We start from the raw sequence: 18862 nt of genomic DNA on the forward strand, positions 1-18862 counted from the left end.
GAACAAATTACTCCTGAAGTTTTCTTAATGCTCTCAACTTTGCATGGCTATTATCTATGTCTGGTGTATAGCTATTATCCTGTGATTTTTCTCACCATGACCATGGTTATTCTTTTCACCTTTTTCATACTTTACTCCCACACGTTGATGGAGCACATTCTCAGCTAGCTTTCTGAGAAAGAATGTAGATACAAGGCGAGGTGGTTTTATTTTTTGAATTGTATTTATTTCTGTGTATATAAAGAAAAACTTTGTAGAACATTGCTAATACATATTTTTCCTATGTTTCAAGAGCAGAGAGAAGGAAATGGCAACCCACTCCAGTGTTCTTGCCTGGAGAATCCCAGGGACGGGGGAGCCTGGTGGGCTGCCGTCTCTGGGGTCGCACAGAGTCGGACATGACTGACGTGACTTAGCAGTAGTAGCAGCAGCAGCATTTTAGCCCATGAGAACCAAGATTGCAGATTGTACTATATGCTCTCAGCCTTTAAGTGTGGCTTGGCATTCTGCCATTTATTTTGATTTTTGGCAAGCAGTTTTGACCAAGTTGGTGACAGGAGATGTGTAAGTGATAATGCTGGATTATAAAAAAATAAAGAAATAATATCACATTGGATATTAACAAGCAGTTATATTGGTGACTCCTTGTGCCTTGATGGAAAGGGTGAGGAACCAGGATAAAGATCAACAGACTTAGTATTTTTAAACATCTCTTGGTATTGTGAAGGGTAGTATATGCATCACTGTGATTTGCAGGTAACAAAATAATGTAGTTGTGCCGAAATTTCAGGAAATTTGAAGAAAATGAAGGATCACTGCCAGAATGTGATGCTGGGACTGCATCTCCAGGGGAATTATGGGATGTTGATACTATAGAACTCTGATTCAGTTACTCTTTTCCAGGGACATATTTTCTGTCCTATTTGGAGTATGTAATTAATTTAATTTTCATTTCTTTTTATGCTTTTCCCCTACTCAGTCCCTTACTGGGCATATGTTAGAACATCTTATTAATATTTTATCTTCCACGTTGCTTGACTTCTTTTTCATATTTTTAAAGTATTATTCTATGCAGCATTCTGAGGAATATCTTCCTTTCTGCCTGCAAATCTTTAATTCTGTGCTCAACTGTTTTATAGTTTTTACTTCATCTATAGAGTTTCAACTTGAATTAACATTTCTTATTTCTGAATAATTTCTACTTGATTCATTTTTATATCTATCTATGCTTCTTTAGAAACTGATTGCTTTTACTTAATGGGTTGTATTGATTTCTCTATGTGGCAATTTGAAAATTATACTTGTTGTGAAGATTGATTTCAGGTTGCCTAGTTTTCTCTAGTTCAAGTCTGAATCTCCACCTCTCTCTTTCGTATGCCTGTACTGCTTTTCTTTATGTTAAATTCTTTCATATATGTTATAGTTTTTCTTGTGGCTGTGAGCATATTTTCGAAAGAAACTATCTTGTAAAGAAATGTAGTTCGTGACCTAACTTTTTTTTTTTTTCTTTAAAATTTCTGGCTGGACTGTATAGTCTCAGATTGCTAACCAGTTTACATTAATTGATTGGCTTAAGTACAAGTTTGTATTCCTTGCCCCACCATGGTAAAGACTTTGGGTTTTGATCTTAGGTAGTTCACTTTTCTACCTAATTTGGTGGGTGCCTTGTGTCTGGCTCAGATATTGAACAAGTGGTTGGAAAAAGAGGAAAGGGTGTGTCACTCACCTAGAGCAGACATCTTGGAGTGCAGTCAAGTGGGCCTTAGGAAGCTTTGCTATGAACAAAGATAGTGGAGGTGATGGAATTCCAGTTGAGCTATTTAAAATCCTTAAAGATGATGCTGTTAAAGTGCTGCACTTAATATACCAGCAAATTTGGAAAACTCAGCAGTGTCCACAGGATTGGAAAAGGTCAGTTTTCATTCCAATCCCAAAGAAAGGCAATGCCAAAGAATGTTCATAGTACCGTACAATTGCACTCATTTCATGTGGTAGCAAGGTTAGGCTCAAAATCCTTCAAGCTAGGCTTCAGCAGTACGTGAGCCAAGAAATTCCAGATGTGCAAGCTGAATTTAGAAAAGGTGAAGGAGCCAGAGATCAAATTGCCAGCATCTGCTGGATCATAGAAAAAGCAAGGGAATTCCAAAAAGAAATCTACTTTGGCTTCCCTTGTGGCTCAGCTGGTAAAGAAGCCGCCTGGCAATGCGGGACACCTGGGTTGGGAAGATTCCCTGGAGAAGGAAATGGAAACCCACTCCGGTGTTCTTGTCTGGGAAATCCCATGGACAGAGGAGCCTGGTGGGCTATAGTACATGGGGTTGCAAAAGAATCAGACACAACTTAGCAACTAAACAAGTGATTGTCACTATTTCTGCTTATGATTCTTCTATATCACCATCTTTGTTAATTAAGAGATAATTACTGTGCACATACAAAGAACTATCACTGTTCTACAAATGAGAAATATCTCCATCAGTGAAAATACATATCTTGTAAGATAAAATTAGGAAATGTTTCAGATTCATGTAGCTTTGACTCCAACAAATGATAAACTTGGTTACTTACATCACATGTCTGTAGCAGTAACTAACTAGGATATTGCTTCAGGGTGCAGCAGCTGGCCTCTGGTGAGGAGAATGTTTGCTAAAGGTGACAGAGTGTACCTATTCAGCATATGCACTAGGTCATTGGTAAAGTAAGGTCTTAGCTTCAGGAAGTTATTAAGTATAAGGTCAGGGAAAAATTCCAAAGCATTTTAATAAAGTACATATTTCTCAGCAGATTATATTTTCTGTTCAGTCCCTATATGATAAGATAAAACTTTTAGGCTTTTTGCTAAATGACGTGCAATATAGAATCCACGTAAGGTGTGTATGTATGATATATTCGTGAACCATGTGCAATATTTGTTACATAATATGTTTGTGGATACATATATCAGGCATGAAACTGATAAAAGTTTGATATGTTCTATTATAAAATGAAGTACTCATTGCTAGTTCTGTGAAAGTAATTGATAGTGTATATACTCTTTTATATTATAATATGTATTTTAAGCTATTATGGAAAATTACAAACATACAAGAGTAGAGAAATGGAATAATGAGCCCCTATGTACTCATAACCCAGCTTCAACATGATTATAATATAAATCAACACATCCTAGCCATGCAGCTTCTTAAAAGAAAGAAAATTCTTTTAAAATGAAAGAGTATTTTCTTATGGAAAATGTCTTAAAAGTTATAGCATATGTTGTTTAATTTAGTACTGTGAAACACTGTGCAGTTGTTTTACTAAATATTAATTTTGTAAGTATTAATAATATTTTAAACTCAGTCATTTTGCCATCTTGATATGTTTTAAAAAATAACTTTCCTGAAACAGATTTTTAGGGAACATATACTTCTAAATCTTAGGAAACTCTTTATGGTATGGTGAACAAAAGAGCTAGTACCATCCTTACATATAATTTGTAGTTGACATCTTATTTTAGATGCAGGAAGAATAAAATCATTGAAGGAAATTTCTCTATATAGTTGGCTTCTTATATTTTTCCGTTTCATATAGTATTTTATTCTATATCAGTTATAGATTATCTACTTTAGGATCATAGTCTTATTACATATTTTTTATTAACAGATACATTTATTAAGAATGACTCTTAAGAAATTAAATGAGCTTTGGTAGGTCCTCAGATTAATGAAACTGATGGCTGTGACTTTCTTAATATTGGATAAGGAGTTAGAACTGTAAGCCTAACATTTGCTTTACTTTCTTCAAAGTTTTTGTTTCTAGTAATTGTATTTTACAACCTAGTTACCTTTAACATTACTGTTTAAAAAGTGAAATACATAGCTTTCATGTTGCATACTGTTCACTGGGAATGATTAAGTGCTATAGTTTTAGCAAATTGCATAGATAAACTTTATACTAATTATATGCATGAATTGTTATTTAGTATTTAAAATATAAACTAACACAACATTGTAAATCAACTATGTTAACAAAAAAAGGAAAAAAATTCATACTAAAAGTGTTCAAAAGCATAACTGCTATCATTAGAATATATTGATGTTATTTGTTAGTGTCCCTATTACTGCTTATAATTTAACTGTATAAACTATAGAGAATTATTAAGCAATTTTGGGGGGAAAAATCTGTTAGTAAAGCATTATGATATGTGATGAATTAAGAACTTATAGTTTTTACTTTATTTTAGAAGGACGTTTTCTGACAGCTGTTCTTTTATTTGTCATACCAGTTGTCATTACAGATCGATTTAACTTGCTCTAATACTTTTTTACCTTTGATGTGCCAAGAACTTCAGTTGGTTGTATGGAAATGTAAGCCTTTGTGTGAAGGAGTGTGTCATTGCATCAGAACTTGGCAATCACATGAATCTTAAGAAAACATGCTGTTTGTTCCCTAGAGAAGCTATTCTATAAAATGACTTTGTTTTTATATTCTGTGCTAGATTAAATGATTTAGTTTGGTTTGGCCTGGGGCAAAACATTTCAGGTTATTTTAGAAAATCCTGTATCTGATTAACCTTCTGAAAATAATAACCAGTTTTCAAGTTTTTCTTTTTAAAATTTTATCAGTAGGCTGTGCAATACAGGATTCATAGTCAAAGTGTCATTTGTAACTGACAGTGAAAGCTGTTGCAGTGTTCAGGTATATTTATTTGTTTGGCTATGTCCGGTCATAGTTGCATGAAAACCATATATTTGAAACATTAAATATTTATTTCCTTTTAATTTGACACCCTCCATGATATCAAATGATGTAAGTAATTAGTCTTTTTTTGATAGTAATTTCTGTTATAAACTCTTAAATATTAGAATCCTGAACACTATGACTGTTATAAATAGTCCTTAATTGAACAAAGAAATGTGATTTAAAAAAAAAAAAAGCTTAATTCTCAGGAAATTCATCCATTTAAATTTTTCTATACTGAAATATATTTCTACCATATATTAGTTAAATTAGAACTTTTCACTCTGCATAAACCAAGCAAGCAAACAGCCATGACAAAGTATAATTATAAAAGTTAATTAGTCTAATTATTTGTTCAGAGTTTCAAGGGAGTCATAAAGCTTTCTTTCAGTTCATTTTGAATCTCTTTGATGTAATGTGACTTCTTTCAGAGTTTCTTGTAAAATGCCAAGGTTATTAATAAATATTTTGTTATTAAGTTAAAAAAGAATACATGCACATAGTAAAAAGAAAAAATCAGATTATACAGGTAGGTAGGTATGAAACAGAAATTACTTCTCTTCCTCATTTTCTCAGTCTCTCTACCTCAACTCTTAGGCCCTTTCTTCAGAGTAACTGCTGATAATAGATTGCTGTGATTGCTGTGTGTATCCTATTCAAGCATGTATGCATATACGAGTGTAATTTTACAGTTTTTTCTGTCTTTAATTTATCCATGTTCTGTACCTATATTGTTTTAGCTAAAAATTTATTTGGGGTAGGAAATTTATTTGCCTTATCTATTTATTTTATATTTAATCCCTAAAACGGTTGACTGACAAATAATATATAGGTGCATAACAGATGCTTGTTGAGAAAATCTGCACATCTTCTGTCCACCTGTCTGATCATCAAGTACATACTGAAATACTTACTTACTCTATGCCAAACACCCTTCTAAGGATACAGATGAAAGACAAAAACAAGGGCTGTGCCTGAATGTAACTTCCATATACCTCCTTGGCGGATATATATCATAAACAATGATGGCTTCATGAAAGTAGTAGCACAGGTAATGTGATGAGAGAGGAGTTTCTGCTTTAGATAGGATGGCCAGGCAAAACCTTTTGAAGAGATGAATTTTGAGCAAGGCCTAAATGATGGGAAAAAATGGTTTAGCAATCTAGAGAAGAGAAGTATAAAAGTTCTGAGGCAAGAACAAACTTAGTGAGTTCAAGGAACAGGAAGAAGTTCAGAATGACTAGAGCATAAGTACTGTCTCATACCAAATAAATATTGCTTCAAGGTGTATCTTTTGTACATAAAAATATGTTCTACATATTTTTAAAAGACTTGTAGTAGACTGAGGGATCAAATAGTATATGCATTTAAAATCTTGATAGCTATGGCATCTGGCTACTTTTATCCTTTCTCCCTTTCCCTAAACCTTTTCTTAATTACCCAGGCTGTGGGAAACTTGGATTATCTGGAGCTGGTAGGGAGTGGGCTGTGATGTGAGATAGTCAGTGAAAGGAATTCTTTTTTGTGAGAGAACGTGAATATTTGAGAGACTTTTGTCTAGTAAGATGGAAATCCATCAGTAGAACATATGCATATATTGTATGTGTTGAGTTACCTGATATAATATTTGGCTTTCAGAAATACACTGCTCTTCTTTAGCCACTTAATGAAACCATCCCAGTGCAGAAATTATCAACATTTCTCAATCTAGAAAATCCAAAATTTGGCATTGTTATAGTTGCATATAATTTAAGTTATAGTTAGAAATGATACTTAGCTTTATACTCTGGATTCAAATTACACAAATCTGTGATTAAACTAAGGAAACATTATGAAAAAGCAAAGCCGTTAAAGGAAGTCAGCTGAACACCTTTGCCATGTGTGGTTTTTGTGGAAGAAAGTAGACGGATATCTCCTATTTAAAATACGTTTTAAAAAATCCTGGGTGTTGTTTCTTTGGGGTGTGAAGTCCCATCTTTAAATGCCTTTCTATCCAAAAAGCATTGCTTCATTTTGAAGGATAAATGTCAGAATTACTCATTCTTTTTTAGGCAGATTAGAAATTTTAGACTGGTCAAAGAACAAATTTTGTTTCATCAAGTGTTTTACTGCTGAGTAAACAAGGAAAGTCAAGTCCCATTTCAGAGCATGGAGATGTTTGTTTAATTTTTTTCAGTCTCCATTTTTTGATAGCATGAAAGTAGGAAATATAGGCAGATACATTCAAATTCCAGTGTAGTTAGAGGTGGTATGTGGTTTCCTTAACTATAATTTGTTTTTTCTTTTTTCACTTATTCCAAGACTTAAAAACAACTTGGAGGAATGAGGTTAGGCCTCTGTGATGGAGAAGATGTCATTTTAACACATGCTGATATGATATGTTCTGTTACAGTGAAGATTTTATTTTTCTTTTTTATGCGGGTAATTTTTTCCCACATCACTTAAAGATGAACTTCAGTTAGGTTTTGCTTTGTTGCTCGAACCTGGTAACATTAGTAATATTAAAGCATTTAACATATTTTATCTGTGACGTAATGATTTAGCACTTTGATTAAGTAGCCTAGTTTATGTATCTACTCTGAAATCATCCCACTAATTTTAACATGAAGATATAATTTCTGATTTAAACAAGTTCTTGATATCCATCTTTAAGGTGAGTGTGAGGAAAGGAATCAGAATCTTATTAGTCTTATCCTTTGTCCTAAAATGAATAGATGTGTAAAATATGTTGCATGTTTACAAAAATCTTCTATTCTATTACAATATGTAGATCTATAAGTTGTAATTATTTGAATCATTAGAACATCTAATTTTTGCTTGACAATATGCAAATGTGCCATTAAATCTGTTTTTTAAGATTTTTCCAGTTTAATGTCTGAATCCAAATTCATAAAGAGTTGGAAAAATGAGATGTCTGAGCTATAGGATTCACAGGGATTTCACATGAAGCCTATTTAATCAGGATAACACTGTTATTAATATTCATAATGTCAGCTGGAACACAAATGACAGACTATGGGGCCTAAAAATTTTACTTGGTGAATTTATTAAAAGTAGCTTAAAAAATTAATGAAATTGAAGTAAAGTTGGTGAATATGAAAATCTTGTGTTAGCAGAAAAAAAATCTCTATTAGAACTTTCTTTAAGACCATTTTGCATTGATGTCTTTTGACAGATTTCATTGGTACTTAAAGAAGAAAGATGCATGAATGGTCATTTAAGAGGATTTAAACACATTGGCACATTAATTTTTACATGAATAATAAGTACTTTCCAAAAGCAATTAACTTACAGTGTACAAGATATGAATTGAAAAATAAGACTGTGACATCAAGGGCAAAGCAAATGTGCTGTACATTTTAAACTTAGTGGCAGGACTTTTTAATATTTCGTTTTATTTTTATAGCTTGCATAGGCTGTGACTTAGAATATAGTTATTTTACTGCATTTGAAAACATAGTAGAAAGGAATAATGTTCCCTCCCTGACTAAAAAAATTGGTACTGTTAAGCATTATCCCCTGCAAGTATCTATTGCATTTATTGGAGAATTAATTAACCACTTGTTATACCATTGTTTATATTTGAGAATATGTTCAATTTTGCAGAAAGTTAAAGAGATGATTCTGAATAGGCTTAGTGATAGAAATACATATGTGTAACAGTCTTACTGATTATATCATAACTTAAATATATAATAAATACATTTCTAAAAGTCTAGTATAAGAAATTTAGTTGATACGCATCAGGTAGTATTCAAGTAAATTTGTTCTGAATGTTAGCCTAAAAAAGTAAAAAGTTGGGAATGGCTTATGTAAAACTGGGGTGTTTTATTTTGTGTACTGCCTGCTATTCTTTATGTTTTAAAATGTGCTTGTAATGATATACCAGTGCTGTAGGTCTTTTTCTTGTTGTTGTTATTGGAGTTCATTAAAAACATTTAGTTTTAGACCATTTTGTATAGTCACAGTAATACTGAGTGTTTTGTTTTATATCCATCAGAGATTATTTTTCTTATCCATTTTAGTACTTATAAAAACATAGCTTAAATCTCTAGCAGTCTAGTTAGGGTTTACCAGTGAGAGAATATAGGTGTTGGTCTGACAGTCCAAGAGGGAACTAGAAGTTTCACTTGCAACCAGTGTCCTATCTGAATGATTTACTTTCATTAGATTATAGGAATTGCCTGGTATGTTTTGGGACTCGTATTCAGAACTTGAATGGAAAAACCACTAATTACTAGGGCGTGAAGAAATTATCACAATAAGCCATAAATGAAAAATTTTTGCTTAAGGAATGAAATAAAACTTATATATAAATTTTATATATATATATATATATTTTTTTTTTCCCCCTTTTTAGTGTCCTTTTAAAACTTAGATTTTGGGTAGGGGGAAATGTTTTGTTTTTGGCTCTGAAGAATTCACTTATATGCCCAGGAGAGGGCAGCATTTTACTATATCAGTCTCATAAAAGAATTAGCCCTACTTAGACTGTCAATGTTTCTTGTAATTACTCCCAGTATATTTGTTGCTTGCTTATGAATTAACTTGCATTTATGGAACTAAATCATTCCAATCATTTAATTACACCTGAGGAGCTGAACTATAATTGCTTGCTTCCAACTAGGATCTGATATGGCTTGAGCAGTATTAATTTGGTGTTTACTTTTCTGAGTGCTAAAAGCATTAAAATGATTGTGCAATGGGATTACATTTTACTAATTGCTGGCATTCATTAGCTGGGTAAATGATGAGAAAGAGTGACTGTATATCGCAAAGGGATAAAATTATGGTTTTAAATAGTATATTACTAAGCACATTAAGGCCTGTAAGGCATGTTTTAAAATACTCCAGAGGTTATTAAAGACTGTATTTTCTACATGTCTTGCTATATGAATCTCTTATTAAAAGAGTGCAATTATTATTAACCTTTTTGGGCAATATGGAGGGAAATGGCTTCATTGACTGGAACATATTTCTTTGATATTAATAACTTCCTATATTTTCAGTTAATCCAAAAGTAAATGAGGAACTTAGAAAAAGATTGCCAACTCCAGATCAACATATTTAGAGAAAATTGGAATAGGAGAAGCTTGCTACAGCTCTATTTGAGGACTTTTTAAAGAACGCAGAGTTCTAGCTGTGAGGTGAATCTAATTTTATTATTCTCTTTAAAAGCGTGCAAAAAAGTGAACTTGCATAGTTTTGATCATATTTATTATGAAAACAAAAGAGAGAAATACCAACAATTCCACAAGCTGAAAATAACCTTTGAAAAAATTAGAGTAACATTTTAAAATTACACACTATGAAATATTTATGTGAAAATATACATTCAAATAAATAAGTTTGAAATTTTTGCTATAAACTTATGACAAATAGAGTAAAATTTTTATTTTTCTTAAATTGTTGAAGTTGTGTTAATAGTTGGAAAAGACTTAAGTTAAATAAATTGAATAGTTCCCTAACCAAAGGAGCAAGAGTGTCTAGACGCTTACCCTTGAACCGTATTTACTAAAATGTAAGTGTGAATGAAAGAACTTTTTTCCTGAGAAAAAAGATTTAATTTCACGTGTTGAAATATACAGTTAATTGTCCTATTATAAGTGTTTTAGAAAACCAGTTATCCTGTAAATTCTCCGTTAAACAAAGGTAAGATTTAGGTGTGTTCTGATATATTGTTTTAAGTTTATTTATCTAGAGTTGGCTTTATTTTAGCCTCAAATCTTGGCGCAAAAACCAGAGACATTGCCAGAGCAAACAAGAACAGAAGTGCAAATGGAGGACTGGTCAAAAGGTAAGGACTTTTAAGGTATTAATACCAAACCCCAGGTGATGTGCTCCTTTAAGGCACTGAATGAAGTGTGTTTGTTCTAACCAGTGTATTAGACAGAAGCAGATAAGCACAAGCACACATGCATGCACGCACACACACAAGGAAGGAAGTATACACAAAAAGACCCACATTCTGCAAAAGAGACACAAGGAGAAAGAGAAAAAGGCACAGAGCAAGAGATACTGAAGAGAAAAAGGAAAGCAGACACACAGAGAGAGAAAGACACACACCCACAAAGTGATAGAGGAGATTGAGAGAACGACTAGTAGAGAAATGCATACAGAGAGGTAAGCTCAGAGAAAGAAACCCAAACAGAGAAAGGAGACACAGATATAAGGGGGAGATGGTAAACTCAATGAAAAAGACACAGATACATATATAGAGGCATACACAGAGAGACGCATGCATAGATACACACAAAAAGACACACATCCTGAGACTCATGGAGGACAAGTACCAGAGTAAGAGAAACACAATGAGGAGACAGACAGACTGACAGAGAGAGAAGGGTTGGGCGGAGACGGGAAAGAGACATACGGAGAGAGAGGCACCTGTGTGCACACAGACACTCTCAGACAGAGACAGAGATGAGACACAAAGTTAAAGAGACAGAAGATACACACACATGCAGAGACAGACAGACATGTATGGAGAGGAGACACATACACAGAAAAACAAAGACATACAGGCACAGAGACATACAGAGACACTTGTACACTAAAGACACTCAGAGACAACCACAGAAGAATAGTCAAAGGGGGACTCTCCCTAGAGTCAGAGCCACAGACACTCGCAGAGGTGTGTAGAGGAAAGCGGAAGAAATACTTCGAAAAAGAGACAGAGACATGAAATGAGTCAGAGACAAGGAGAGAAACAGAAAGAGAAAAGCACAGATGTGCACAGGCAGAGGGAGAGAGCTGTCAGAGAGAAATACAGTTTGAAAGACAGACAAAGAGAGGTCCTGCCAAAGGGAGAAATAGTGGAAGGATGGATGGATGGATGGGTACAAACATAGGTAGATAAGTATAGGACACCCATCTGTGTGTAGAGCAAGGTAGAATAAGCACCACACAGACGGGTTTTAAAAATGTTTGGTTTTTATTTGAGATCTTTTACACTAAATCTGGATACAGTTGCAAATCTGAAATGCTTGGATAACAAATCATTCTGAATATAGTATGACATATAGTTGAAAACTTGAAATTTTATGTTCGTCATTTTTATGTCCTCTGAATTTTTCCAAATAGACTTATTATCGAAACATTGCACATATCTCTCTTTCCCCTCTCCTTCAACAGGGCTTTCTTCACCATTTACCAACCACACTGTTACCTTTTTCAGAAGGTTAAAGGCCATCTGAGGGAACTCTTCTGTCATCCTTGAACTAAATCAGTTAATAGCTACACATTCTTTTGAGATACAGAAAGATGCTGCACTGAGTATATCTTTTTTGATTTCTCCATTTGTTTTTGATTTGTATACTATTATCGATTTTCTTGTCATTTATGCGTACCATTAGCAACCTTTCTATTTGTGATTCTAGGCTACTGTTCTGAGTTTAGAATCCACGTAACCGATTGCATTGTGTATAAAGGAATAGCAAGTAATACCTGAGTAATGTATATAGTTAAAGGTTTTAATGAAAAGTTAATAGCTTTAGTGGAAGGATTTTGTGGCACTTGATTTTAGTCTACTCTCTTTATATTCAACTTGTGATAATGATGTATTGGTGTGAAGCAGGAAACTATTTGTTGTAGCTGTTTTTATTCATTTATGCAGATAAGCAGGCAAACACTCTTGAAAAACTCAAAGCAGTTCTTACTCAATGTATGTGCAAAATAAGAAAAGAGGAAGTAAATAACAATGCCCTTCTTGCTTTTGTTCCCTTTTCAGAGGTCACATTGCTATGAAAGCCATGTGGTTCACATTATAGACCAAAGGATCTTTAAGGAGCCAAAGGAATTATTTTTAATATCTCTAAAGAGTAGGGATCGTAGAGGAAATACTTCTCATAAATGTGAAACAACCATGAGAAATGTTAAGGAAGGGAACTGCTGAAGCTCTAGGACACTTGTGGAGAGGAAGGTTTTAGGGCTGAAGACAGATGCATAAATAGTTTGCAGCAGGCACAGACTGCAGGAGACGTGACTGAAACATCATTAAGAAAATTTGCATTTTTACAGACATTTTTTGGACAGTGGAAATAGGACTAAGACATTCCTTAAGGACCTATTAATGAAACATTATTAACAAATAAAGTTAAACAGGTAAATGGAGTATCTTTTGAGTTTTGTGATAACCAATACATTTAAACATATGGTTACTTTTTTGTTATCAAGGTTCATGGGATTTTTCATAAAGCACAGATTGCTTCAAAGCTAGGCTATTCTTATAGTTATTTTATTTAAAGTTATCTTAATTTTTAAGAAAATGGAGCTAATTAATAACTTTTATTATACTTTGCATCATCTTACAAGTTTCATTATAAGGAATGCTGAAGTGGTTATTCTTTTCCTAGCTTTATTTTAGAAACATTGCTGAAATATTTGACATCAAAGATTTGATGAGGTAAACAATGTTAACTGGTGAAATGTTTTACATTTTTCTTGGTTTTTATCATTATTCTCAGTTTAGAAAATGTAAAGCTGAGATTGATAGGCAGGATAAGTGAAGACATCTATAGACTGTACAAGCTTCTTTGTACCCTGCCCTGAATGAATGAAATTTTAGGTTGTGGAAGCAATAGGTGACAACATTTGTGTGTTGTGTAGTGAACATTGATAACATCTTCTGGCTTACTTAAGAAGTAAATGATGTTTTTGTCCTTTCAGGAAAGCCTTCTCTTTTTCAATATTCCTTTTTCCTCCCTGCTTTTGAAGAAAAAAATGAAATGGCGCAGTCAAAGGGCATATGTAAAGTTAACTCTCAGAAAGAACCAGTTACTATATGATTGACTGTTTAGCCTGTCTTAAGCATTTACTTATTATTTACTTAACAATGTAAGAAAAAAGTCTTGGGGATCAGAAATCTCTTATGAATAATTATTGGGAATAGTATGTTAAATTACTGGATAGTTCTTAAATTTTGGTGACTTTTATTAAATTAGCAGAAACACGGTTGTTTTGTAGTGCACAACAGTCTGTTGGAAATAATTTTAAGTGTGATTTATGAATAAACATGTGTGCCATAAGAATATATACCTATAATAATGGTAAAAATGAGGTCTGGATACCAGTTAAATTTAGAATATTGTTAAACTTTTTTAAATTTAGAACCTTTAGGGGTCAGTGTTCCCTAAGAAAGGTTAAAGAAGGTTATTGTGCCTACCCAAATTAAACACTGTCTGCTGTGTTTTAAGTATTTCTTACCAATTGAGGGTAAGAAATGGTAGGAATCATACAGCTTGAAGAATCTTTAGACAAAAACCTTTCAATTTTATGAGTTTCTTTAATATTTTTAGGTTTTGTATTTTAGGAGTTATATTTAATATTTGTTTTATACACAGAGTAGTTATTTTCACTTATGTATTATCTCAATTTAAATGTGAAGCACATTTTAAAAACTATTTTAAGCATAATTTTAAAAAGTGAGCATAATTCTAAATCATTGTCTCAATTGAAACTTGAGTTGAAAGCCTTCTAGAACTGCTTATGTCAATAGATTTCTTACATATTGCAGTTTACTGGAGGTTAGCAAATATTTTTAAAAATTTTATCTTGCTGCTCTAAGTAAAAAGCAACTGTCTTCTTTATATGTAAAGAGGACATGATTTTGTTACCATGATTTTTGTGGTTTTTCTATCAAATAACAAGGACTAAAACCTAGCAAAAGGTAACTTATAAGTAGTTTGTTAGTTTCTTCTTGAGTCAGAATACTGTTTAATTTTGCTTGGCATTTGGAACCTGTGTGCCACCTTCAACCTCTTTTATTATTGGTTCTTTTATCTTTCTCTCTTTTCACAAATTATGTGTTCTTTTTATGTGTTTTTTTGCCCATATAGTGTTCTGTAACTGAATTACGTCTAAAACTATTGTATGATTTGCAAGCATTTTATAAGAGTAGACATCTATAGAAAAACAACCCGGATGCTTTTAAATGTCTTTGATCATTATGATAAAAATATTAGAATTTCATGTCATCTTCATAAACTGTTTCAAAGTAGAGAGGAAGGAAACAGCAACTTATGTAAAATGGACATCCATTTCTACCAGCAAGATAGCTGGTAGGAAAAAATGAATCCCCTAGACATTATGATTAGACACTCCTTGAAATTCAAGGTGTTGGAACTGTCCACATAATTATTTATTCTGTGTTGAATTACAGGATTTGAATTGTACTTAATAATTGTCATTCTAGTTAGTAATGGTTTATTTTCCCTGAATGAGTAACACAATTTGTTTTTATTAATTTTGTTTAAATTTAAAGGAAAATTACACTGGAGAACCAATGCATTTAAGAATTTTAATATCATGTTATAGTAGAAAGAATGTAAGTTTGGGAACTAGATTGACCTGTGTTTTAATTTTTCAATCTTCTACTGACTGCCTACCTGGACTTAGGTGCAAGTTTCATAATTATTTTCAAACCAGAGTTTTCTTGTTTATGGAACAGGGAGATACTTCCTTTTGGAGAGTTTGGAAGATGAGAGATTGTGTATGTAAAAGCACACATATATACCTACAATACCTGAAATAGGAAACAAGTTTTATATGAATTTCATATACCAAAACAATTATTTTCAATAATGTAGTGGTAGTAATAGTCTTTACAGATGCTTAAAAAATAGATTGTTGACATTTTTTATAGGGCCTAGATAAGTGGTGGTGGTTGCATCATTGTTCTTCCACCCAGCTGTGAAAGATAGTCTATAAAAAAGTTTCGGAAGTATTAAGAACACAAATAATAGTATTTGAAATGGTTATTATTAGTTTTATAGGAAGTTATTCTCTTTAGATATAATGTTCACAATATCAAAAACTTGATATTTTTCAAAGTAGTATAGTTTATATTTAGTATATTTATATTTTTTAGAATAGAATATAAAATCAATAATAATCATTTAGGGTAAAATCTAATTGTGTCTGTATTGAAATTGCAATTGCAGTAATAATCTTCACACTAGTGACATCATACAATTTGCCTTTTTCTTTTGGCAAGGGTGAATATAAGAACGCATTTCTAATTTTTGTTTTGCCATAGAAGGGTTAAAAAAAGAGCATGTCAAGGTCTGCCTAAATTTACTATTTATCTCCATAGGTTCTAACTTAATAGAGTTCTGGTGGTTTCTTACACATGACCATTGAGAATATTTGAAAGTGGTTTTAGGACTGCTGGCAGTGAGCCAACAAGGATTGATTCATTTCCAGAGGAAATGCTAAGATACCCTTAAAAGCATCATTGAGGTTATACTCTTTTAGAAAAAAAATAATTTCTTTTTTAAAAAAATAAGTTTATAAAAATAAATGAGATTCTGAGTGTCCTTGTTTTTTAGGGTTGATATGAATGATTCTGTCACGATTCCTGGCCTCATTAGAAAAATGTAATGGAAAACCAAAAAATTTTTCTAAGGACAACTTAGTCTTCTAGCTGGTAATGAAGTTTATTATAAACCGTGTTTTGGGATTTATCATTTCTGCTCTTAGTAATTCACATTTATGAATATATGTCATATATATTTTTTACTTTTGTGGGCAGTTTTTTAAAAAGACTTTATTTTGGAGAATAGCTTTAAGTTCTCAGCAAAACTGAGCAAAAAGTACAGAGTTCCCACTGCACCCCTACTACCTAACCCCACACAACAACAGCTGAGTATAGTGGTGCATTTGCTAGAGTTGATAAACCTGCCCATAAATTCCTAATGAGGGAAAATTTGGGGAGATAATAGGACTCTTTATTTCTTTTCTTTCTTTCTTTTTTTTAAAACTAAATTTAGAGTCTTTTAGAGTCTTTTTCAGCCTATACTCTTCACATGGAATTCTTACTACCCTTTCAGTCCTTCATTTTGTAAAAATGATAATCACTAAGAAGACTAAGCATGAAAAATGGTAATTTTTTTTTAATGGGACTACTTCTCCATTTCTATGCTATTAGTATGATCCTCTCTTTTTACAACTTGGAACTATTTCTTTGATTTAAGGAAATGCAATTCTGCTTTTAAAGAGCTGTTTTAAATATATTTGTGACCATGAAAATACATTTTTTTTAATAGAAAAAAACTACTTGAATTTTTCAAAAGTTTTTGGCTTTAACTTTTCCATTCTTAAGAATCTGAGCTCTTTGATAAAAGTCCTCATTCATTTCTGGTTAGGGCCCTTTCATACCAGAGCACTTCCTGGAACACATATTTATGACACAAATCTCAATATAATATTATTGAATCTTAAATTTTTTTTTTTTTTATTTTTTTATTATTTTATGAATCTTAAATTTTTTAGAAATTGCAATTTCAGTGGATCATACTTAAGATGATTATTATGGTCTCCATAGTGACTGCATTTGTCACCTTAGCATGATTGTCCTGAGTGTGCATTGGCATTTTGTTGATTTTGTTGATCTGAATCAATATACAGTGGTGTATAGACTGAATTTATGACCATTTACACAGTTGGTTCAGGTTGACTGACTGACTGTAGAGTAGGACTGATGTGACTACATTTATTCTGTTTTTGGTTGTAAATATATCTGGAAGTTGAATATAAAATTTGGGGTTTAGTATGTGTATATATTTGTGTTTTAATCAAAACTACCTGTCATGTAAGACATCATTATCTTCTGGGAGGAAGTTTCAGATACAAATTTTCTTCATGTTTTGCCTTTTGTGACTTTGTTTTTTCTTGGGGAATAAAAAACAAATTTAGAAGATCAAGCTATAAAATTTTGAAATTGGTTGCATAGATTATTTCATAGTCTGAATGATTGAATTAAAAATTCTAATCTGTAGCTTTGTGGTAAAATTGATAAATTTTGCCAAATGGTATAATTGTGCTGATAAGATGTAAGGTAAAAGTAATTATTTCAGAAAATTATATTTTGACTTCATTTTTAATTTATTTTGTCTTCACATATTGAAACTTTTCTGTGCTTTAAAATCAGGATGCTAGTGAATGAAAAGCTAAAAGTAATCTGTTCACATTGGTAAAAATTATACTTGTATAGATACTGAATATGTTAGTTTTTGCAAATTAAATGTTTGAAGTTAAAAATCAAATACTCTTTTTTAATAGTTTCACTGGCTATACTTAAAATAATGTGATGTACTCTAAAACATGGTAACATTCTTTGATTTTGAGTTTAGAAATATATTCAAAATTAAGCAAAAAATACTCTTATTTCCTTCCTTAATATCCTATTTAAGTTTTATCCTCTCTGTTTCAGATTAATTTTCAGATTAATGTTGATCCCTAACAGATTAAGATAGGTAAGGTTTATTTAGCCTTAGTTTCCTTGAATCCACAACACGTATTGGAGGAAATCTGATAGGAAGAACTGGAGAAATCCATAATTCTGAAAGAATCAGGATTGTGTATAAATTCTAGCATTTTGAGTATGGAATGCAGACTATTTTGTATCCTTTCCATGGATTAAATTAAGTGTAAAGATTTTACAAATTTCAAGCAATTGTTATTTTAAGTAGATTAAATGATTTTTGAATCTTTTATCAGGAAACCAAATGTTGCAGAATTTGGAGTCACTGAAGGCTTTTATTCAATTGCTTTTAAGAGTTTAAAGTTAAAAAGAGTAATATTTCCGTTCAGCAAATCTGATTTTTTTCCTTTCAGAAACCTTCATTGTCTATATTTTATAATCAGTCGATATATTTCAGCATCAGGACAGTGCTGCATTAGTCCAGGTAAGAAGAGCGAAGACAAAACAAAAATTTTCATTAAAAACAAGTCCTAGATCTCCTGAGAATGCAGTGAAGACTAGCGTCGGAGACTTCCTCTGCATTTTTAATAGACCATTGGTCTCTAATAGGTTCTCTTCTTTACCTTTTTCTTTTTTAAAAGTCTCTGCCTCTCACCACAGTCATTTGAAATGAATAGATTATATACATAGATAATTTTTACTTTTCTCAGGCTTTTTTTGTCTCAGGTATTTAATGCTTTTTTTAAAAGTTAAAAAATACTAACAAGATGGTGATGATGATGTACATTAGTATAGTAGTCACAGTTGATTAATAAAATGAGAGTCCCTACCTTTTCCTTTTGTTCCCTCCCCCACCAAATAAATGGTGAATTTGAATAAAACATACATCATTTGCATAGAAAGTTATGTAATGATGCCATATAGAGTGTAATGATTTCCTAAAAC

General features: G+C 32.2%; 1 protein-coding gene across 5 annotated transcripts in view; it reads left to right on the forward strand.

Moving 5' to 3' along the window:
- The window catches only part of MIPOL1 (mirror-image polydactyly 1), a 360714-nt gene that overhangs the window by 76260 nt on the left and 265592 nt on the right, over window positions 1-18862 (forward strand). For 3 of the 5 annotated variants that reach the window (XM_070358754.1, XM_070358755.1, XM_070358756.1), the window contains exon 2: window positions 10435-10513. The exons of 1 other annotated variant lie outside the window; for it this stretch is intronic. In XM_070358754.1, the coding sequence (XP_070214855.1) occupies window positions 10435-10513 (79 nt within the window). Of the gene's footprint in view, window positions 1-9725; window positions 9864-10434; window positions 10514-18862 lie in introns of all 5 variants that reach the window. One more of the 5 variants, XM_070358757.1, reaches the window with a different exon arrangement.

Source organism: Bos mutus, chromosome 21 (assembly GCF_027580195.1).
Source record: "Bos mutus isolate GX-2022 chromosome 21, NWIPB_WYAK_1.1, whole genome shotgun sequence".
In the NCBI taxonomy this organism is placed as follows: domain Eukaryota; kingdom Metazoa; phylum Chordata; class Mammalia; order Artiodactyla; family Bovidae; genus Bos; species Bos mutus.